The following is a 23,526-nucleotide window of genomic DNA, read 5'->3' as shown; positions in this document are numbered from 1 at the left end:
TCTCTCGAGTTGAGCAGCTGATAAATAAATCCTGGAGTCATTAATGTAACAACTGAGAGAGAGGACATGATGAGAGTGACTGTGTTCCCATGTCTGTGTAAAGTCAGCAGGAGTGCTGTCATCATGTCCTCTCTCTGACACATATGGGTTAAATATGTCCAAACAAAGTCTGTCCCTGTGGATGAACAGTTCAGGGCCTGATGCTCTCAAATGTATCTTTGGGAAACAACTGTTAATGTTTGTGGATTTGGTGTCTGTCATTTTAAATACATGAGAATAGTGGGGTGGAAATAGTGCTGTAGTTTCCCTTTGACATGAAGGTGCCCAACATGGGCAACAGGGACCCTGCATGCTGCCCAGTAGCTCCTATTCCGGTCTATATTGTCTCAAGTAAAAACTAGGAACAACAAATATTCCAGATTCCCCAGGATGCCTCAGTGTAACGTGGTGTGGGAGTCTGTGGCGGAACAGACGGAAGTTGAAGCAGAGAATGAAACTGTCGAGTTTGCAATTCGCTGTATTTCCGCCACTGTTTACGATTAACGAATGCGCCGCGCGTGAAGCCGACACTTCCTAAATCATTCAGAGAAATCCTGCAAGCAGCTGCCTTTTCTGAAACTCGGGAATTCTTTGGATCCGCTTAAATAAACTGTTATTACGCTCACCAGCAGCAGAATCTCCCTGAACCGTATTACCTGTTCAGAAAGCAGCCGCGGCTCTCAGCGCGGAAGAAGTTTCACACGTAGGCGGATTCTGTTTTTGAAGTAAGTTTGATTTACTGTAAAGCTACGGAGCAGTGTGAGCTGTAAATGACACGACTGACGGTTACTTGTACTCCATATTTCACGGGGGGAAAAAAACAGTTAGTGCTGCGATAGCACACTGCTGTTTATCAGGAAGCTACTTTGCGCATTCAACGTTAACTGCAGCAGCAGCAGCAGCAGTCCAGGTGAGCTAACACTACACGTCCCAGGTAGTTAAATGGAAATTCTAAATAGCTTAATAAACTGGTTGTGTCATTAAAGTGCATTTTAACGAGCTGGTTGTCGGTTAAATGGGACACCAACGTTAGCTAAAGCTAAATAGAAGTCACCTGAGCTGACAATGTAACGTTAGGTTAACTGTTAACGTCCACACTACGTCAGACATTAGCGTGTTTATGATACCTTTTTAAGTTTGAGTCGCACTGTAGCTTATGTATTGTTATGCTACCCCAATTAGCCAAAGTGTGTGGCTACTGTGTTCTGTATTGGGAGTGTGTGTCTCTCAACCCAGTCTGTGTAACGTTAGATATTGAACTAAGTTCTCTGTCAGTGAATTGTTCTCCCCGTCTCTTCCTCCAGCATGACGGGCATGACGGCCAGTACACCAAACTACCTGTGGTCTTTACAAGATGTCCTCGGTCAAGGGGCTACTGCCTGTGTCTACAAGGCACGCAATAAGGTACTGCAGCCACACTGAGGGTGGTTTCTTTATTTATCATCATCATAACACACTGTCAAGTTGTTTCAACACTGAGCCCCTCATTCACATCACTGCTGCCATTATGTCAGATGTTTTCCGCTTGTGTGAAAGATAATGTGTGGTTGTGAAAGGATATGGTCGCAGTGGCGCTCTGATGTGTAATGCTGATGTCTGTGTGTGTGTGTGTGTATGCAGAGGTCGGGTGAGCTGGTAGCTGTCAAGGTGTTTAACACAGTGAGCTACAACCGCCCCCATGAGGTCCAGATGAGAGAGTTCGAGATGCTGAGGAAGCTCAACCACAGCAATATTGTCCTGCTGTATGACGTGGAAGAGGTAAGGCGACCACGAGAGGAGGACGAGAGACAAAGACTACGACGAAGGAAAACACAGCCATGGTGTTGTGCTGAGATAATTATCCCCGTGTAAAACAGGGATGTAGTGTTATTAATCGGAACGTGGAATGGGAGAGCATTTGTGCTGCTGGATCTACGCTGTAAAGCCCTATTCGCACTTGACTGTTATTACCTGGGATCCTTTAGTAGTTTATAATAATTGCAGAGGTCATCTGTGATCTTAACTCTGTGTGAATCTGCCATGCCTGGAAGTAAAAAGTCCATCGCAAATTTCCCAGCATAATTTGCCAAATACACAGGTCACGTAATAATGTTAGTCCTGTTTGGATCAGCATCTTTTGATTTGGAGCTCACCTCCTAATGTCTCTCTCTCTCTCTCTCGCTCTCGCTCTCTCTCTCTCTCTCTCTCTCTTGCTCTCTCTCTCTCGCTCTCTCTCTCTCTCTCTCTCTCTCGCTCTCTAGCTGCCCTCCAAACAGAAGGTGCTGGTGATGGAGTATTGTTCAGGAGGAAGTCTGCTCAGCCTGCTCGAGGAGTCAGAAAACGCCTTTGGCTTGCCTGAAACGGAATTCCTCACAGTTTTGCAGTGTGTTGGTGGGTGTATATCTTGGTACTTCCCAATAATTTCATATACCTAAACTGAAGTATTCCTCCCTTTCTTATCTTCAGTGCAGGGGATGAACCACCTGCGAGAAAAGGGAGTGGTACACCGGGACATTAAGCCGGGCAACATCATGCGGCAGGTCGGGGAGGACGGCAAGTCTGTCTATAAGCTGACTGATTTTGGAGCAGCAAGAGAGCTGGAAGATGATGAGAAGTTTATGTCTATCTACGGAACCGAAGAGTATCTGGTAAGATAATAGTCCCAGTTGCCACATACAAGCATACTAGGTATGCTTGTATGTGGCAATTTTCAGTCAAAGATACCTTTTCTGATGAGTTTCGCTTAGGCTGCACAGTCCTTTAAAAAAAATTCAGTTTACAATTCATTAGAATAGTATTAAAAAAAAGTGTGTTTTACAAAAATAATCAACATACATTGAAAATCTTTGCAGGCCTGTATGTGTCAGATCAAGAAATCCATAAAAAGTTTTCGTTAACTTTCACCGAATATCATTGAAATGTATCAAGTAGTTCTCTGATAGATTCTGCTTACGAAACAAGAAGCAGAACATAACTCCGAGGAAACACTGGTGGAGATAACATATTCATAAACCACTTTGATGTCTCAGAAGTTCAGCTCCACAGAGGGGAGACAGATCTCCATAACATGAGTCCACTATTCAGTTCAATGTGGCTTCATTGAAAGTAGAACAAAAACCACAGTGTTCATAAAGCATGACAATTAAAAAGAAACAATGGTACTACTATTCATATTAACACAACATTAACGTTACAATGATCATTTATATACAGTATAACAATAACATCATATTATCTTTACTACAGGTTAGTCTGCAGGCAATCTTAAAAAAATGTTTCTTCATTTTTTAAATTGTTTTTCATTTGTATTGCCCAATATCACAAATCAGAAATGTGTCCCAGTGGGCTTTACAGTCTGTGCAACATTCAACATACTCTGTCCCAGGACCCTCACATCCAATCAGGATGCACTTCAAGGAGTGCAACCGCGGAGGGATCCCGCTCACAGGATGAGCAGCAACAGATGTCATGTGTACAGAATGAACAACATTTCACCACATAGTCAATCCACAGGACAGGAATGAGGATGATAAGTAGCAGCACTAATAATAGCAGAAATCACAACAGAAAAGGTATTACTACTACTACTAATAATAATAATAATAATAACTGCATCAGTGGATTATATTAGAATGATAATGGCATTAAAAGCAGTAATAGTGATACATTTGTAACTAACAGCCTTGTTCCATTCATATTCCATTACTGCTGCCTTAAAGAACATGAGGGGACTTTATGAACAGAAACTCTTTTTACTGCCTCAGTGGAGGGGGACATTGCTGAGACATACTGGATAAACTAACACATCAACGTGAAATAAGGAATGTGATAAAATACTATCGCATCCGTGAAAAGTATGCTCAATGTGCCTTATTGATGGACAATTATAAGATCATTAGTAACCGATCAGTTCACTTTTCCTCCAGGGAAAGCTCCCAAGGGCTTGGTAGCAGAAACGACATCACATCTCCTCTGATCTGAATCTCTATGTGTTGCACGTGATCGGTGGTTTGTTATGAAGCCCAACAGTGAATCCACTCCAAGTTGGGTGTGAAAATCTTCCCGGGGCATCAGTGTCTGTGTTGAAAGGACTTTGTGAGACCGGCCCTTTGGAGCCTTGAGCTGTACACTTAGAAACAACTTAGTATTATGAAGACTGGGTGGCCCTCTAGTGGACAAATGGGAACAGAAACTGAACCTTTCACTTTTATGTTTCTGCCTAATGCTCACTTCAACATGATGATCCCTGATTATACAAAAAGGGACTGGAGAGAGAATACATGTTCGGGCAAAAACACTGCTTAAACTTGACACTTGGATCATACTGAAGTTTAATCTTAACTAGTAATCAACAGATGACTGTATATCTACCTGTGTTTGTGTGTGTGTGTGTGTGTGTGCGTGTGTGTGTGTGTTCAGCATCCAGACATGTACGAACGTGCTGTGCTGCGTAAGCCTCATCAGAAATCCTATGGCGTGAGTGTAGACCTGTGGAGTATTGGTGTGACATTTTACCACGCTGCCACTGGGAGTCTTCCCTTCACACCGTATGGAGGACCCCGCAGGAACAAGCCCACCATGTGAGTCAATGCATTGGATGTGAGAAAGTCCACACAGACCACACATTTATGATCTCAAAAGTTGGGTCTTAAATTACTTGTTTTAAACTCCATCTTCAGCAGCCAAGTTCCATATTGGGAAGCATGCCACCATGAAATCAGTCGTGTTTCAGTGTTAATAAAGACACTCAATCATTTTAACTTTAGCTTAGATATTCCCTGAGAGGAAGATGTTATTCTGTTTCTTCAGGAATGCCGTGGTATCTGGCAGAGCATGCACATGTATCAGTGAGTATCAGCCTGACTTGTGCTTTTTGTTGTGCAGGTACAAAATAACTACAGAGAAGCCTATGGGGGCAGTAGCTGGAACGCAGCGGGTGGAGGGCGGGCCTATAGAGTGGAGCTACCACCTACCTCACAGCTGCCAACTCTCACAGTATGTCACCTGATGCAGAGCATTTGAACAGGCATCTCTGACTCTTTAATGACAGCAAGTGATGCTGACTTTTTACTTAATTGATTTCTCTCCCACTCTGTCCCTCTGTGTCTGTAGGGGTCTGACGGTGCAACTGGTTCCAATACTAGCGGGTATACTGGAGGCTGACCAGGAGAGGTGTTGGGGTTTTGACCAGTTCTTCACAGCCACCACAGACTTACTGCAGCGGCAGCCAGTTCACCTCTTCTCTCTGCAACAGGCCATGGCGCATTGCATCTACATACACCACTACAACACGTGAGTCTGCACACAAGCACAAATAAAGGAGTCTACAATTTGAATTGTAGCATACTGAAATAAAAATGGTGCTAATCGTAAGACTAGTTATTGACAGTCAGTCGACGATTCCACCAACAAGCCAAAAATATGACGCAATTGCAGAATTATGAGTATTGTACTTTTCATCAGAGGCACATGATGTGAGCTGATTTATGTCTGTAATTCATTTAATTAACATTTCTAGTGTCGATTCAGGAATTAGTTTTGTAAGATACAACTCAATTCGTATGGTAAACGGGATTATGTCTAATTGTTTATGCAGCCATGTGTAGTCTAAACAGACTGGTACTATTGGTGTTATTATCAAGGCCTGACAGAATGTAGAGGAATCCAGATGTTTTTAAATGCAACCTTATTGCTTCATCTTAGTCAAACAAACTGTAGGCTACCATCAGATAATTAGATAACACGTTTAGTTCACTTTTTCTATGCAGCGTTTCACATTGAAAATATAACTAGACTTTTCATTTAGTCAATTCAGCCTCTCTGTCCTAAGCCCCTCCCACCATACAAGCATTTCAAGCATCCCAATCGTGATTGTGATCCCGATGGCATTATATAGAGACAATTCTATGAGACCTACCGTCCTGCTTTCTTTGCCAACTTGTGTGCCTCTGAAGCCCCATTGAGATGAGATGCTGTGACTCGAGGCTCTAGCGAGCAACAATATCAGCGAAGCGTTTCAGAGATATAGAGGAAACATTGTCAGTAGTTCATCCCTCTGCTAACCGTCGCTGTCACGCCACGAGCCGCCTGCTGGCTCGAGCAGAAGGCTAAACTCTTCGCAACAGTTTCTCTCCTTATCTGAATCGCTTCATCGATAATGTCAAACTCTCTTTATATAAGTCCGTCTTCCTTTTTTTGGGATGCTTTGCAGTGTAGGGTGTTGTTGCCAATGCAGGAACAGCAACTGTTTCTGCAGGATATTCCGCCCTTTGAATCCGCCTATCACCACCTAAGGGACCTGCATTTGCATTTATAGCTAATTGGAACGCCCTCTCTCTGAATGAGCTGTGATTGGTCAAATTCTCCCATCGCAAGCTAGATTTTCTAAACCCCGGAAACACAACCAAGAGGCTGTATAGTCTACTATCAGACCACTGGAATTACAATATGCTGAAAGGTTATTATGGAATTCTTGCTCAACAATGCCAAAACTAAACTGCCTACCTCAGCTTTAAAACTACATCTGCGCTGGGCATTATGGATGGTCCAGTGAATTTGTGCAAAATAACAATTATAGCAGTGACCGAGATCTCTGACCCTGATCTTAAAATGTAGGCGGGATGCAGAATCAGACCTAAAATAAAAATGTGCCGAGCAGCTCAAAATCCTCTCTCTCTCCCCTCAGGGTGTCCATGTTCTTCGAGGAGGTGGCGTCTCAGACCGGTATAGCGGTTCAGCTGCAACATCTGCTGTACCTTGGTCACAAACTCCCTATGGAGGGCAACATGAAGGTTGTCAACCTCCCGCATACGTCACATGACCGGCCCCTCATTCTGCTCAGCGACGGGCCTGAAGAAAATACCAGCCTGCCCTTCAGAGAGCGTAAGACAATCAAAGAAATACACCGTTGAGATGTTTCTGTGAAGTCCAAAGCTTTCCTCTCCTTTTATTCTTTGCTTTTCCTCGAGGAAGTCATGAAAGAGTTTTGATAAAAGGGGGAATCCAGCGTCACATTTCCTCAGACTACACATGCATATCTTTGTGAATCTTGTTCAATAATATTTATGTGAATCCCGGATAAAGGGAAATTATATACAAAAGACGATTGTGCATCATGAATGTTGGTTAAAAAGGAAAGTAATCACATTTGTGTGCATACAATTATTAATGTCTGGCCACATACCTGTACGCACTGTTTCCATAAGTCATGTATTTTTAAGTTGTGTGTTTTTGTCTCCTTTGTAGCCGAGACTCTGGTCATCCCATCCCGGTTTGATGTCATGGCAGACTACAACTTCTCCAAGGTGCTGCTGCTCTGCTGATTTTCTTTTTTTACAGCCATACTTAATGCTCGTGTTTTTTATTTGAATTGTGTGCATTATAAGCATCCAACCCATTATTTATTATCTCCTTTCATCCCCCTCCTGTCTGCAGGTTATAGTGGGAGTGGTCCACCAGTATCTGAGGATAGTACGGTTGCTGCTCACACACAGAGAGCTGCTGCTGCAAGGATACTACAGCTACATGTGAGACGCACGCATAATGAAATAGGAAGTATTTGTTAGTGATGCAGCCTTGAGGTTATGTACTAACTCTATCCTAATATCCTTATCAAACCCTCCTCCTCCTCCTCCTCCTCCTCCTCCTCCTCTCTCTCCTCCTCCTCTCTCCCACTCTGATTGTTCCTCAGGATGAAGTTGCGTAGTGAGTGTGAAGAAGCGATCCACAATATCACCATGATCACCATTAGACTGCAGGCTTGCCTCAGCGTGGAACGCAGGACTCACACACTGTGAGTTCATCGACACAATGTCTGAGCTCGATAGAGGGAATCTGGGATCTCACACTCTGGGTGTTGAAAAGCACCGATAGGTGTTGTATGACATTCATTATGATGCACAGCGCTAAGGCAAATAGAGCTGTAGTTGCTTTTTCACTGTGAGTGGGATGTAGGATTGGATCGCTCACTGTATGATCTTAGCTGCCATTAACGTATGTTGTGGATTCTGAGAGATGTAAGTTGTTGACAAATGTCTTTTTTATATTGTTGTAATTCAATCCACAACCTCTTTTTTTCCTCCCATATCTGTTGATTCTTTATTTTTCTTAGAGGCCGTTATGATCCAGAAAACCAAGGTTCAACTGATGGCAGGCAAAAGCTGCATCTGGTGAGTAGCATGAGGAAGAAGCATCACTGCTTGGCTAATGAGGCTGATGGAAATAAAGTTGGGAATGTGGCTTTTTAACGCCAGCATTCCTTCATCAACGAGTTTATAGTGGAGAGTTGCCGATCACAATGGAAACCAAGACAAACTTGAGGATTGCGAAATGTGAAAACACAAGCAGGCGTATAAGGATTTTGTCCAGGAGTTCTCTCTAAACACATTTCAATTGAATGCATGTAAACTAATCCATGGATTTTGGACCATGTACCATTCATTTTGTGTCAGATTTGTGATTTGTTGAATCAGGTCTCAGAGTCTGTGGCTGCTGTCTCTACAGGTACGTGAGCACTTGCCTATATACGCTGCGGGAATCCAAGAGTTCCAGAGCCGACTGGAGCATCTGCAGATAGAACAGGCCATGCTAGCCGAGACGCTGGCCAGTGACAAGAGGTACTCCAGGCATACAAAGCTTCAGGGTGGCCTCCTGCGTTTGTGTTCTTTGAACTCTGACGTTTTGCCTTCCACAGCTGTCAGAAGATGGGGATGCTGCTGCAAAAGATAACGGCAATTCATCAGCATTACCGTAAAGACAAACTAACTGGCAGTATGTCTTTTTTTTTTTATTGTTCCTGCACTGTTTTCAATGACTTTTTTTGTAAATGGTCAAATTGACAGCACCTGTTTTCTTATTTCCCCGACAGAGTTGGCATATAACGACGAGCAAATCCACAAATTTGAGAAGTGAGTGTGTGTCCACACAGCGGCTGTCCTGCTCAGCCAGCCGGTGAAGTATGTTACTCTGAGCTCTCCTGTAATCTGCTTGTCACTCTTCCATCCCAGAATCCACCTGTCGTCCCACATTAAGCGAGTGAAATCTCTCGTTCGAGAGGACTGCGTGCAGAGGTACAAAGAGCTTCTGGCCTCAACAAGGACGTGGAGCAGGTAGGAGCAGGAGCTTAAAGTACACGTAAACTGAGTTATCCCAAACACTTTGACTATTTACAACGAGATAGCTGTTTGTTTGGTTCACTGAGATGATGGAGGCTTATATGAATAAGATTAACAAAGATTAACAGTAGGGCGATGCTATTCAGCAGTCCCCCTTAAACGGATTAAATGTATAGTCTATTACATTATTTAGCTTCACTTCACACTTGTTGAGCAAGTGATATTGAGATTGTAAATTGTGTTACGCTCCTCTCTATATTTATTTAATTATTTTTCCATTTTGTTTGGATAAAGCAATCAGTTTTAAAATTACATTTTGAATAAACATTTTGCATAATGATGCGGTAGATGTGACCCGATCAAAATCTAAAAATGAAGGGCTACATTTTGTTCAACAAAAGGTTTCTAATAACAAAACATTCTTATGTTACTTAGCCACCAAATGACCAAGGTTACGTTGAATATTTGGTAACTGAAGCCTTGAATACCGTTTGTGAACTAAAAACAATTTGGTTAAGGTTCAAATATGGTTTTGATCTTAAGGGGAGATAATATTGTTTTTTATGCACTGGTCAATGTTGAGATTTGGGCTATTTAGTCCTCTCGCCGAAACTAGTGCAAGTAAGCATCAAATACGCATTTAGGTGTTTGTTTTGCTACACTTAGTCAATTTGTGTCTGTAGATTTCTCACGAATTCAACAAAAGTTAGCAGTTGTAGCAGTAGATAATGCATCATTTGCATATTTAGACACAACATTTCATACAACTTGTAATGGAGAAAAAGAAATTGCCTTAATGTCAGTAACCAATGTGGGAACGGCTAACAGTGCAAACAATGGAAGAAGAGCTAACAGTGTTAACCTGACGGGGAACTAGAGAGTGAGCGCTACGCTTGTTTAACGGGCTATGTAAACAAAGCACAGAGAAGTTTGGATTACAACACACACAGAAGGAGAGATGCTTCATTCTCTGCTCAGGTAGACATTACTACAGTATAGCTTTACATAGGAAACTATTGTTTGCTGCGTTATTAATGCTCTGAATATCAAATGTAGCTTCTTTAAAGAGAGAGGCGCTAATACAGACAGATATATATTCAGGCAGACATTTTAAGAAAATAATGTGTTTTTTTACCATTAGAGCATATGAAAGTGTTCTATTCAAAAGTATGAATATATGCGTGATATGTCTATGTGATCAAATATATTTGAACAATTTTAAACTCTGAGTAATTGCTGAATTACTAACAAATTGGTTGTAAAGAGATTATCTATCAACACATCTTTTGCTAATTTAAAATTGATAGCAGATTTCAGTTTTCAAATTTGAAATAGCAAATTTAGTTTTTTTCCCTCTGTTTTTGAATTCAGTCGGCCATTGGCACATTGTAAAGATGGTAGCGTTGCCCTTCTGTATTTGCAGTGTTTTACTGGAGATGCAGACCAGACTGCAGGACTTCAGCTCTTTCTCCACCGGCTTGTTGGCAGACCTGGAGATGAGTGAGCAGCACCAAAATAAGGTCAACATCTCACTTTCTCTGTGTTGAAGATCTCTGCAGCTCAGATCAAGTATTGTAACTTAACAGTATGCACAAAGACATGTATTCTTGCATTGATGGGAAAAAAAAAAAGTGATGTGATATTATAGTGATGTCACTCATGTAGCATCTCAGTGATGTGATGATGTAACGCCTCATCTGTCCTCCTCAGGCTCTGGACAGAATCCTTCTCACTCTGCAGTCCAAGCAAACAGGACAACAGCCTGACGTTGCGCCGAGGGACAAGGACCAGATGGTCTCTAGGTGTGTGTCTTTGTGTGTGTTTGTGTGTGTGTGCAAGATGGAGACAGTTGCCCTGATAACATGTCTTGCTTTGTTCCAGGATGCACCATCTGAAAGATGAAATGGGGATTTTGGTGAGGGAACTACAGTGTAACAACAACATTATTGAGAGGTTAGTTGAGATACCAACTTCATGTCTCTCTCACAACTCACATATGCAGTAGGGGACAAAGTGTGATGTTTGTATTTGTTTTGCCATATAGTCTGGGAACAGTGAGCCCTGCAGCAGCTCTGGAGCCGAACATGGCCAGACCTTCTACCCTGTGACAAAAGTGCTGCATCCTTGCATCTTAACTCCAAAACACAAACACGCACTCTGGTTTTTAACTGCCACTCAGGAACAGTTATGGACAATGTACTGGGTTTTCTTCCAAGGACGGGCTGAAGCCCAGCGCTGTTAGAAGAGGAAGCAACCGAAGACAATCAATAATATGTGAATCTCAATGTAGAGATCAGATGCCCACGATGGAGAAAGAGGAAACGCCACTGATGGATTTTTTGTTTGTGTGTGTTTGTGTGTGTTTGTGTGTGTGTGTGTGTGTGTGTGTGGCTGGCGACTGAATACAGCAGTTCAATACAAACCTCATTAATGCCTTTAGTGTTATTGTATTTCTAATAGGCTGCCACAGCGATGGACCGTGAATGAATTCCAAGTCAGCTGCTAGAGTATTTTTCTTCAGGCTGTGTTTCTTCTTTGCTCCACAGAAGAAGCAGTGCAAACTCTGGAGAACCTAAAATGATTAATGTGACCAGACTGACACTATATTTCTCCGTCTGTGTCTCTCTCTCTCTCTCTCTCTCTCATGTCTGTGGTTGTGTGTTTGTTGAAGGCTTGAGACGCCTGCTGTCTTTTTCCTAATGGTTGATCATTTAAATGGTTTCATGTGACTTTACTTAAAGTGCATCATTGCAAATTTCAGAGTGATAGATTATGTCATTGATTGTCAGCCTTTCCAAGCACACACAACTGTAATTATGTGACATTTGTCTCTCTTCCTGCTGATGTTTAACTTGAATGATAAGTTCTTTCTTTGTATTTGATCGTAGGTTTCATTGTAAACTCACCACAGTGTCTCCTTTTTAACAGAAGTAGTCCAGACAGTATGAAAAAAATGTCATTAGCCAGTGTGGCTCATGCGGTGGGGAAGTCCCAGGGTTTATAACTTGTTTTTAAAGGGGTCACATGGGGATGTACAAGGTTAGAGAAAATAAAAAATATATACTTTTTACGATAAAAATGTTTTGCCATATTTTTTAATCTCATTTGTTTTTGTCTTGAGAAATGATATTATCTCCATTAATGAAGTATTGCAGGCTGAAAAGTGAAAGTAAAAAACATTTCATGAGCCCTCGAATAAGTTTTAGTCTCAACATACCTCGTGTTCTGAAAAGTCAATAAGATCACGAATGACTTTGACAACAGTAGACAATCATATTCAGTCTGTACTCAAATTACTTGAACATTAAATTTGTTGTGGGGAGGTGCAACTTAGCTGGGAAGATGAGAGGTCTCAGAAGAAAACAGAAAACAAATGAGCTGTTGTGACACTGCAGAGTACAGAGAATGAAATTGAAAGCTCTTCACCCAGTCTGAGCAGGAGTGGTGTGGGTGTCCTCGGGGGCTTTCTCGGGTTTAGTGAGGGGAACGAGCACAGCTGCCTCTGTGGTTTTATGCAGCTCATATGACGTGCTCTTGGCAAAGTGGAACATTTGATAACTTTCCTATTAGCCTACACAAACAAGTGTGACATTGTGCTTTTATCACTAGACTCTTCTACAACATAGCAAAATTCAATACATTCTGTAGGCCCACTTATAAGTGGTGGTCTGCCGTCAGTCCTGTTTCATATTGCTTTGTTTGTTAATTGGTTCACTATTGTGTAGTTTTAACAGTGAGACAACACTTTTGCCCGAGTCCTCTTTAGCACCTCCAAAAAAGTAATAGATAACAATATTTGTACACATTTTAATACATTCTATCGTCAGAATCAGGTACTATATGTCAGACAATGCTCTTTAATGTGTCTGCCATACCACATTGAAAACATTGTCATGGACATTTTAAATCCTCATCATTCTTATTATTATCATTATTATGTTACCCATGTCATACTTCTTACAGTCTCTAGCTCTCCATAGATTCTTCGTTTGGGATTGTGGTTTATGCCAGTCTGCTCTCTGTACTCTGTCTTTAATATAAGTGGTTTCAGAAGATAATTACTGGGAGTACATTTAGAGTAGCCTAAAGGCCGGGTAGCAATACTGAAAACAGCTAACAAAGTACAATGAGTCAACAGAAAGTTAAGTGTTAAGTGTTGTTATCCAGGGATTTAGTGGTTAATAATTCATCAAGTAATGCCAAATCAAACCCAGAGTGTGAAGCAGGGATTAGTGCGCGCTCCTGTCGCTTTAAATGGAGCGCGCTCGCGGCATTTAAAGCTGTCAGATGCCTGGCGTCACTACTACACGCTTTGTCGCGGGCGTGAGTTGAGTTTACATTCAGGGCACGGAGTAAAAAAAAAAAACCGCGCTGGTACACACTCCATACTGCTGAACACACACACACACATACACGCATTACAGAGGAACGGGACAATGGCGTCCGTGAGTGTGGTGGGGCAGCACCCGGGTCCGCACACGCTGGACTCGGAACCGCTGCTCTTCAAACTGAAGAAAATCACGCTGCCGAGGAAGTCTTCCTGGGAGAAGATGCTGTTCAAGAGAAGCTCAGGGAGCGGCTGGGAATGCGGGTCTTCCGCCACTGAAGGGCAATCGGGAGCTCATCCCTCGTCTCCGGGACCAGCTGGAGAAGCGACAGCGAGGCGAGGAGGGATGATGCCCGGCGAAGGATGCCGAGCTCCCGCTGCGCCACGTTGCCTGGACCGGGACAGAGAGCACTGCGACAGGGGCACCGCAGCCGGATGTGAAGAAAACCGAACGGGGCACATCATCAACAACGGTGACTGCAGCGTTCACGGTGACTCGAACCCTAACACGGGTAGTCGGAGAGGGACTTCGCTCAAGACGTCGAGCATCAATGTCATGCCAAGCGGAGCGCTCACGAATGGACACAAAGGAGCGCACCGGCACCGAGACGCGCCACATCAGAGCATCGCCGCCGCCGCCTCCTCCTCAGTGCCAGCACGAGCGCACACCGGCAGTCTGCCTCTGGAGCGGCTTACACAGGGCAGGACCGGAGTGGTCAGGCTGGCCCGCACCGAGCCTCCCCGCAGGGAGGCCTGGTCCATCTTTCCCCGCGGGTTGGACCCTCGGGTGAGGACCGAGAGGGGTGAAGGACACCGGTTCGAGTCCAAGCCTTGTACGCGCGACTGGTGTGACGGCTGCAGCCGTCTAATCACTGCTCAAGCACTCAAGTGTCAAAGTAAGTGTAGACTCATCCAAATCATGTATTCATCTGTCTGTAGAGTGTTTTTGTGGAAACGGGTGATTAGTAACCCATTGGCACTGTTTCATTTTTTATGAATCGAAAACATGCACTTAAATAATAAGCTAAAGTCTTCCTTCAGTCGTGATACTGGTTGTATTTATTCTCCCCTATTAGATGATACAGATAGACTTTGTTGGTGAACTTGACTTACTGGCCTGTATCTTGTTTCTGGTACAATATTATTGTCTTTTGGATTATTATTTTATGAAGGGCACAAGTAGCCGGCTGGTAAACTCTTCCAAACTGGTTGCTGTGTGCACATAAACAGACCATGTGTCTTTGTGCCTGACAGGGAAGGACATTTCCATGCACTTTATGCTCCATAGACGAAGCCAAAACCCTTCCATGGAAAGCCCATTATCTTGTCCTTCCAGCTTTGCAGTCTGGCCTCAAAGAGCAATGAAAAGATAGAAGAATTAACAGCGTCACATTAGTGAAATCCAGACACAGAATGTGAGCGTGTCTCATGTGTTTTATATTGACTAGGATGTGAGAACAAAGCATTTGATCCATCAGGCATACAGATGTTATAGTGACACTGGAAGCAGCCATTTAAAAACTTTTTACATTCACTCTGCCTGATGTCTCTGGAGTCACATACCTGACTGTGTATACTGCACTGCTGAGAGCTGCTCGGGATCCGATGACATCACTCCCACCTGCACAGCTCTGGGACGCAGACAGTTTGGGCCAAGCCAATTTGACCTGGCAGATATGTGTTTAATCTGGCTTCAGAGTACACACACACACACACACACACACACACACACACACACACACACACACACCTTTGGTAGGAGTTAAACCTGAAGAGTTTGTGTGTGTGCGCGTGTGTGTGTGTGTGTGAGTGCTGCTGACTCGGCATTGTGTCAGCAGCACTCTGTCACAGGGAGGCTGCGGCTGCAGAACGGAGTGAGATAAAGAAATTGAAGAGCGAGTCGAGGGAAGAGAAGGAAGAAAAGGGACGGACCGGCTGAGACAGAGGAACAGAGCCGAGGGGACATGGAAACAAGAAAAGGGAAAGAATGAGCAGTAGTTGGAATCAGGGAGGACACAAATAATGGAGAGGTGGAGGGAGGCAGGGTGATAGGAATGAGGAGAGACGGAGAGCTAGAACAAGAGCGATGGAGGGAGGGAGGGGGGGGCAGTGCAAGTGAGGGATAGGGGAAAAGAGCAAGAGTTTGTCCTGCACTGCAGAGCTGTCTGATTTAGTGTGCTATCAGCAAGAGCTCAGTGGAGCGAGAACAGAGATTACTGGAGCGCTATTCACACACACACACACACACACACACACAGAGAAACACACACACACACACACACACCATAACACACACACACACACACACACACACGCAGAGTTTCTTTGCAACCCAAGAACTTTTTGTCTCCGCTGGTCTCTTTATGGATCAGGCTAATTGGCTCTGTTCTGCTGCCAGCAGCTGCCCTCTAGATCAAACTGCCTGTTCAGCTCCCTTTTCTTGGAAAACATCAGAGGTGAGTGCGGTATGCAGTCGTGGGGGGGGGGGGTCACCAGGACATTCAAGACAAGCGACACAAGCTTTCGGCATTTCAGGGTATTTTTGTGGGGAGAGACTCAACCAAAAGCTGCCAAAATAGAAACGGTACACACACACACACACATGCACGCATGCTCCTCTTTCAACTACACCCAGCAAATGACAGGGAGTGAGAGACGGAGGCCTTGCAGCCATAAACAACCATCATCCTGTCTCTTTGTCTCGTCGTGTGCCTCGCTCCCTCTGTCTGTCTTTAGTTTATCAGCCTCCCTTGGGTCTGCGTTGGCTGTGCTGCATAAGAAGCTCATAGAAACGGCACTTTCCCCCCCCCGAGACAGTCGGTTGGGACTGTTGTGATGGGGCCTGGCCCGACTGAGGAATCTGTCAATCCAGCCAGAGCTCCCAGTCTCTCTTGTTGTTGCACGATCCTCCTCCAGCTGGCTTTCGGTCTGTGTTTAATGAAAGCTAGATGGAGTTTGATTTGTAGTACGCATTCTATACAGCAACACCCCCCACTATGTATGCATAAATACACTACACACATATAGATGAGCATCAGGCCGTAATGGGGCATCAAATAATGAAGCATATGACCTGATAAGTGACAGTCTAGACATCTGTGAGCTCTATAAATCTGCTTTACTGATACTATTCTGGCCCATTAAGGGAAGTCACTCCACTGCCACGCTTCATTGATGTTCTTCTATTGGTATCCAAATGTCTCACACTTTTCATATAATACACAGAAATAATGATAGATAGTTATATCTATATATTTTAAATATAGCTGTAAAGAAAAGTCCAATGTGTAACAGTTATATAAATCTGTACAGTAGATTCGGCTTGTGTCCTGTTAGTGGCTGTTGTTTATCGGTGTTCTTGTGATTTGAAGTGTCATCTCTCCATGTTGTGACGTTGGTCAGGGCAGGCAGGGAGGAGGGAGCGAGGGAGCGAGGGAGGGAGGGAGGGAGGGAGCGAGGGGACTGGCTTCCTTAATCTCGGCTCGTGGTGTCTCCTGCCTGGGATTACGTCTCAGGGATGGAGAGGTTGGGATTACGGGCTGGCAGACGGAGTCAGACGTCAGATTAGTCTTTAATTAAAGCTTTCGGGGCACTCTGCTTCTGTGGCACCCTGGGTTTGGTCCTCTCCTGTCTTCAACCTTGTCCGGTCAATAAGACATGCGCCTCTCACTGTGTATGCACACCTACTAGTTGCAGTTTAAACCTCATTGGGGAAGCACAAGCAACAGATGACCAATTAGTGGTTTATAGGTTAAGAACATTTTAAAGTGTTTATAAATGTATTCATCATAAAACCTCACTGGAATGGTTTGTAAATGCTTTTTAACAGGTAACAATCTTTATGAATACAGCAGTGTTATACTGTGTTGTCAAGTTAATAAGCAAGTTAATAAGCAAGTTATGAAGTTATAATTGTTGACAAATGCATAGTAAACTCCTTAAAATGTCCTTATGTTTCTTACAACTATATTAGTGTTTGAAACCATGAACCGTTGTTTGTATTCAGCTTATAAATGCTAAAAGAATGAAAATGAAGTGTTACCTTAAAGGGTAATCACATGTACTTTGACTTAGGGCTGCTAGAATTGTTTTCAATATTGAATAATCAGTTTTTTTGCGATTAATTTATCAATTTTGAAGCTGTAAGATGGCAAACATTTGTGAAAAATATGTGTCACAATTTTGTGTCTCAATTTGGAATCCTCCTCCTCGTTGAATACGTCTGACCAACAATTTGCGTTTGCAGTGATATGAAACAGGAGAAACCAACAAATCCTCATATTTGAGTATCTTGAATCAGTGAGTCTTTGGCATTTTGCTCGATCAACGATTTAAACGATTAATAGCAAAACAGTTTCTGTCTTTCTACTAATCAACCAATCAACTAATTATCAAGCATGGAAGATAATAATAACGGGGTACTCCAGAGATTCTTCAGAGAGGCCATGTTTGCATGGATTTGTACCCCTCTCACTCCCTCTGTGTACTTTGGTTTGTTGTTGGTTCTGCTCGTACATCGCACTGTACAAAGAGGTGAATGCCCCGGAGATCAGAGCTCCTCCGAACGCAATTGCACAACTCCAAAAAGCATTTGGGAACTATTTGTGCTTGAAATATTTGCAAGCAGAGTGGAGATCCTTGTTACAGTGAGCAGACGTGGGGTCGTTTGCTGGTCACTGCAGAGACAGGGATGGGATACTCACTTTGACACTTGGCTGCCAGGAAGTCCCGCACGCACACACACACACACACACACACACACACACACACACACACACACACACACACACACACACACACACACACACACACACACACACACACACACACACACATTAGCCACAGACCTTCATAGTAACCCTCTCCGTGTATTCTTTAAGCCCCATGGCACTCTTCTCTCTTCAAACCCCATCTCCTCCTTATTTCACCTCCTACCTCGGCCTACACAATACCGACCTTGTCTTCGGAAGCCTTGCAGTCGTTTCACATCGGCCTTCTCAAAGCTCCATTCACAGTTGAAGAAGAAAACATAGGAAGAAGGGTTGTGTTAAATGGCTCATAACCTCCTTGTGCCAACATGCCACTGCTGCCGCCCTGACAGACGTGCGATGAATATAGTTTTAACCAGACGTCAGCCGAAACATTCCTTCAGACCTCACATGTCTAAAGTTGAAAACAAAACAGAGTCTGGATATAAAGGCTGCATTGAATGTTGAAGAAAGCTATTGAGCACATGTTCATCAAACGATACTGCATCACACTTCTCTTACGCTGCCTCTTTCTTCAGTGTCAACTACAGAGAAAGCGTCTTCGCCCCGTCGCCCTAAACAATATATCAGCTTGATTTAAAAAAAAAAGACAGGAAGACAAGATGGGGCATGCAGATAAGGGTTTTGCGTGGTGTTTTGTGCTCTCCTCACCGCGCACCATCGCTGCTCGGCCGTATGTGTGGCAGCACAGCGGGGATTTTCAACCGGGCTATATTTAGGTCGCCCTTGGTGAATAGTGATAGGGCGACTGCAGAGGAAGAGGTGGTTAGGACAAAGACGTTCTTAAGCACATGTTTGGAGATTTTTCTAAAGACACCTAACGTCGTTCTCTGTTCTGCAGTGAAAAAAAACGGTGACATCAGAGCATAACCTTCTCCTGCCATTGCTCGTGATTATGTCATGTGCTTGAGAAGTGAGACTGGGGAGCACATCCTGTTCCTCCAAACTCTTCAATCTTAGAAGTAGGTCAGAAGAACTCTTTCTCTCTTCTTTTTCTTTTTTTCTTTTCTTTCACAGTGCATATTAATAACCGACGGACTGCGCATCACCTCAATCCACACATACGAGCGTTCATACACACTCACTTGAGGTGATGCATGTCCCTCTCGCTGACGAGATGTGTTTCTGTCGTGGGGTTGAACAGGAAGGCTGACTCACCTCCCCTCAACCACTGCCGTAGGGTTTCACACTAAGGAGACAGAGAAGGGGGAGAAGAGAGGAGGCGGCGTCGGTAACTACCTCTGCAGTGGTCTGTGACGTTTCTGCTCTATTGTATGGAGATCCCATCCTCTTCTCTTCTCCAAACTGAACTGTGTACAGTCAACCACTGAGGGAACGGAACGGAGAAAAGGCTCCTGTTGCATGAAAGAGAGGAGAGAAGGGGAATAGAGAAGCCAGGACTGTGAGGGGGTCTCTGTCTCTTTAAGCTGGCTGTTTGTTACTGCAGAGTGTGTGGGTGCTGCAGTAGAGACAGAGAGAGAGGGAGCGAGAGGACGAGAGAGAGGACGAGGGAGCATTGATAACAGAGACACGTTAGAGACGAACAAGTGGGGACGGCAGAGATTCAGGACTCATGTCCGCACGCTGAGGTGCGAGGGAGACCGAGCAGGTGAGGAGATAAGTGTGAGGCGAGCAGAGGGGTGAGAGCATTAGGGAGTGTGTGAGGAGTACAGGTGGAGGGGTGGCAGAGCGAGTGGAGAGGGGGCTGTTTATTCGGAGCGTGGCACCGGTGGCAGAGTGGCTGCGCTGGGATGGCAGAGGGGGGAACTGGGGGGGCTGGCGCTGGGGCAGTCCTCAGCGGGACAGGGCCAGCGGGGGGCAGGACAGGAGGACCAGCGAGAGCTACGCGCACAGGACGGCGCCTGCCGGCTGGTGCCACCATGCTCCATCCATGGCACAGATAGCACCGCTCGTCCCGGGGCAGGAGGACGCGGAGGGGGAGTCGTCGGGGGAGGGGCTCGGAGGGTCAGGGGGAGTCGAAGGCGTCGGGGCGGGCAGAGCGTTACTCAGCCAGGTGTCACTGCGTCTGGATGAGGTCAGGGGTGATTCGGAAGGGGAGGACGGCAGCGCCTGCTTCGGACAGGTGTCGCGGCGCCTGGGGAGGCTGCTGAAGAGGCTGCCCAAGTCCCGCTCCTGGAGTGACAGCCTGCGGATCCTCCGACGATCATCCTCTAACGGTTCTCTGCTCACCACCTCAGGTATGGAGCGGCGTGTGAACGAGCAGTCAAAAAAAAAAACTGGGAATTGGGACTTAAAAGTTGTGCATGGAATCCAAATCAGTTTGGTGGTGATAGGGGTCAGTATTTTGGGGGAAAAAGGGAAAGATGATGAGTAGACAAGTTGAGCCGGGTTGGCCTCAAAGACCGGCTGCGGGCCAAAATATTTGGGTATTGTGTGCATCGGTCTGTCTATCTGTGAACTACAATGCCCTCAAGCCCTGTTCCTCTTTGTCTATACCCACCCTCTCTGTCGGCTGATCTATCCCCCTCCACACGCTTTTGTGTGAGGGCACATAATGTCCATGTGTGTGTAAGACTGTGTGCTAACAGTGAGGACACAGGCTACAGACAAACGGTAGAATAATCCGGTGAACAGGTCAGATGAAGGCTGTTGGATCTGCAGTCCATTCTTGCTCGAGACACACAAACACAGAAAACCTATACAATTTCAATCTGTCGGGAAGATTCTATGTAATTGGATTAACATATTGACTTTCATATTTGTAGCAGGAATTTGAGATAAGGTGGAGCCAGCTGGAGGTTGCAAGGTATTGATTTGTCCCATGTTTTCTCCAAACACAGGACTGGCTAATGCAGCTTTTCTTTAGGGGGTGATGAATACATAATGTAACATTAGCCTAAATTCTGGCTGGGGTAAAAAGTAGCAGAGAGCAAAATGGCTGGGTGCTGCAGACTTATTGATTCATTCACAGCGACAGACTGACAGCTGAATTAAAAAAAGATGTCGTCTCAGCTTGTGTGTGTGTGTGTGTGCCCCTCTGTGTAAGCCTGATAATGCTCTGACCAAACATGACTCAGGGAGCTGCTCATCAAGACCTCACCACTCCACCTGGGTGACGTCATGCTGCAGCCTCAAGAGCTTCAGAAAGCGGCATCAACAGTGTGAAGTACAGCAGACAGATGAAGGGTATTTTTAGATGGTGTTCCCTGTGAGGAAACCTAGTTAGTCTTTCGCCGGCCCAAACCACATTCCTCAGTTCCTCTTTGCTTCTTCTGTCTATTATCAGCGCTCGTCTAAGTCAGAATCTTGGATAATGATGCAATCGGGGGAATTCTCAAATTCTCTTCAACTGCTAATTCTCCAAAGTGTAACCTGGTGACTGTGGTCTCATAGGTGGAGAGGAGGCGGTGTTTTAGGAGGGGTACGGTTGGATGTGTTCAGGGACAAAGTTAAACTGTTGTTATTTACATGTCTTTCTTTTTGAGGATGCCTTTGAAAGTTTTTGCCACAACAAATGGACCATTTTTCAGTATTACTGTATATGAAGTGTTGGGGACTTGTATGGGGAAGACACAATCACATCGTGGTATCATGTTAGAAATGACGAATCAAAGGCTCTGGGGTAGCTTTCTGAAGTCTGAAAACAACCCCGATGATGTCATTATGTCGGCTAAGAGAGTAAACACTTTTAACAGAAAGTATGTGTTACAAACTCGGACTGTGTGAAAGATTTGGACAATTATCAAACATGGAAGGTCAAACTTAATGATTTAATCAAATTGAATTATGGGAAATGTAGGACCCCAGCCAATACTGAATACCGATCTGATACCAGTGTTTATTTAGGCTGCGTGCCTCACTGTTCGGAAGAGATTGGGATCATTTTTTTATGTGGAAGGCAAATTCAGACTTATTGATTGCTTTCCTTACTTTGTAAAACAAAATGTAAGAAATATATACATAGATATAAATATTCTGACTTGCTATTTATTAAAATAATGGTATCCGACACCAGGTCCAGCCATTTGAGTCAGTACCGGGCCGATATCAGTTTCGGTATCAGCTGGACTCATTCTCGGGTCAGGATATTTCAGCCTCTGCTTCTTTGAACAACCTTCAATGTCAGCTGTGAGTCCCCCAAACTCAATAACAGTGGAATACTTAATGTTGTAGTGTGTCTTTTTTAAGAGTGGACAACATTTCACTGCACTGAACATCAATGTGATTGAGCTTAAAGCTCCATTCTTTAACTTAGAAATAGTACTATAGTTATTTGATTTCTTCCAGAGCTTTCAGCCACATCGTGTGGCCTTCATCAGCTGATGAACTATCTCTATTACAACAGAAAATTCCATCTGCTGATGAAGGCCATGAGATGTGCCTGAAAGCTCTGGAAGAAATCCACTAAATGGCCTTTTGAGTAAAGATCAAACAATTGATTCACTATTTTCATAGCTCTGTAATGTTTTTGGCCAAAACACCCCAACTTGTTTTTGTCGTACATTCCTAATTATCTAATCGATCCTGAAAATCTTCATCAGAGGAGCATCTAACTGGGATTATCACCAACACAGAAGCTCGGCAACGATATCGTCTTGAGCCACAGAACTATTCTCATAAAGCAAAACATTCCTCTTTAAGCATCCGGCTGCCTCCATCTGCAGCTCCCTGGACAGAATAAGCCTTTAAAACACAGTCTGGTTCTTCTTGTGTTTGTTTGGTGGATTCGGGGAGCATCTGTAGCTCGACAGATGGATGAATTGAGGGAGGGGAAGGTAGAGATGCTGCGTTGACGGGAGATATAAAAAAAAACTTCAGTATACGAACATGAAATGATTGTTTGTGCACATATAGACACAGATGTCGAGGGGAACTGGGGCAGATTTTATTTAGGTTAGGTGGAGATTTGTTTGCTCATGTCTAGCGGGTCAGCATATGGAGCTTGCATCCTGGAAGCTCACTGAAGTCGAGTGTGTTTGAGAGACAACACGAGAGGACGGCAGCAGGATCGTTTTGATCTCTGACGACGAGCAGTAGAACGAGTAGCGTGTAGCGTGTGAGCGGCGCAGTGGGAGAACATGGATAACTGCTCCAAATGAGCTATGATGGGATCAGACTGTCTAAAGCCCCCCCAAAGCTGCTCTTAATTCCTTCAAAAGACCTGCAGAGCTCCCTTAAGGTTCATTAGTGACCGCGTTGATATCCTCGCTTACATGTTATAGCGAACTCACCCCTCTTAATCCCCTCCCGACTGACGCAGACAAGGAGCAAACACAATATGTCCCTCCCAGTGTCTCTATCTGGTGCCGCACAGACATCCTCCATGACCCGAGAAACA

The 23,526-nt window shown here is 44.4% G+C and overlaps 2 protein-coding genes across 2 annotated transcripts in view; both read left to right on the top strand.

The window, feature by feature from the left end:
- Window positions 1-506: 506 nt before the first annotated feature.
- Window positions 507-12,161, top strand: ikbke (inhibitor of nuclear factor kappa B kinase subunit epsilon). The gene is made up of 21 exons (XM_079186530.1): window positions 507-949; window positions 1,344-1,443; window positions 1,660-1,797; window positions 2,280-2,409; window positions 2,485-2,666; window positions 4,438-4,598; window positions 4,903-5,013; window positions 5,131-5,310; window positions 6,704-6,900; window positions 7,264-7,322; window positions 7,453-7,544; window positions 7,709-7,810; window positions 8,129-8,186; window positions 8,521-8,633; window positions 8,711-8,787; window positions 8,885-8,924; window positions 9,024-9,125; window positions 10,555-10,651; window positions 10,842-10,933; window positions 11,013-11,084; window positions 11,176-12,161. Exons 2-21 carry the CDS (start codon window positions 1,345-1,347, stop codon window positions 11,237-11,239), a joined length of 2,166 nt encoding a protein of 721 aa, XP_079042656.1. The 5' UTR covers window positions 507-949; window position 1,344; the 3' UTR covers window positions 11,240-12,161.
- Window positions 12,162-13,564: 1,403 nt separating this feature from the next.
- rassf5 (Ras association domain family member 5) overlaps window positions 13,565-23,526 on the top strand; it is a 27,183-nt gene continuing 17,221 nt past the window's right edge. Inside the window, exon 1 of the mRNA XM_079156537.1 lies at window positions 13,565-14,354. Within this exon, the coding sequence (XP_079012663.1) occupies window positions 13,568-14,354 (787 nt within the window). The 5' untranslated portion in view covers window positions 13,565-13,567. The remainder of the gene's footprint in view (window positions 14,355-23,526) is intronic.

The sequence above is a fragment of the Pholis gunnellus genome, assembly GCF_910591455.1.
Source record: "Pholis gunnellus genome assembly, chromosome: 3".
In the NCBI taxonomy this organism is placed as follows: domain Eukaryota; kingdom Metazoa; phylum Chordata; class Actinopteri; order Perciformes; family Pholidae; genus Pholis; species Pholis gunnellus.
This window is presented reverse-complemented; position numbering and strand designations above follow the sequence as displayed.

What these genes read in the sequence shown, in the direction of transcription:
- ikbke (XM_079186530.1), top strand. Translation starts at nt 1,345, where the DNA reads ATGACGGGCATGACGGCCAGTACACCAAACTACCTGTGGTCTTTACAA. An exon ending in TCTACAAGGCACGCAATAAG is followed by an intron (nt 1,444 to 1,659) that starts GTACTGCAGCCA and finishes GTGTGTATGCAG; the next exon opens with AGGTCGGGTGAGCTGGTAGC. An exon ending in ACGGAACCGAAGAGTATCTG is followed by an intron (nt 2,667 to 4,437) that starts GTAAGATAATAG and finishes GTGTGTGTTCAG; the next exon opens with CATCCAGACATGTACGAACG.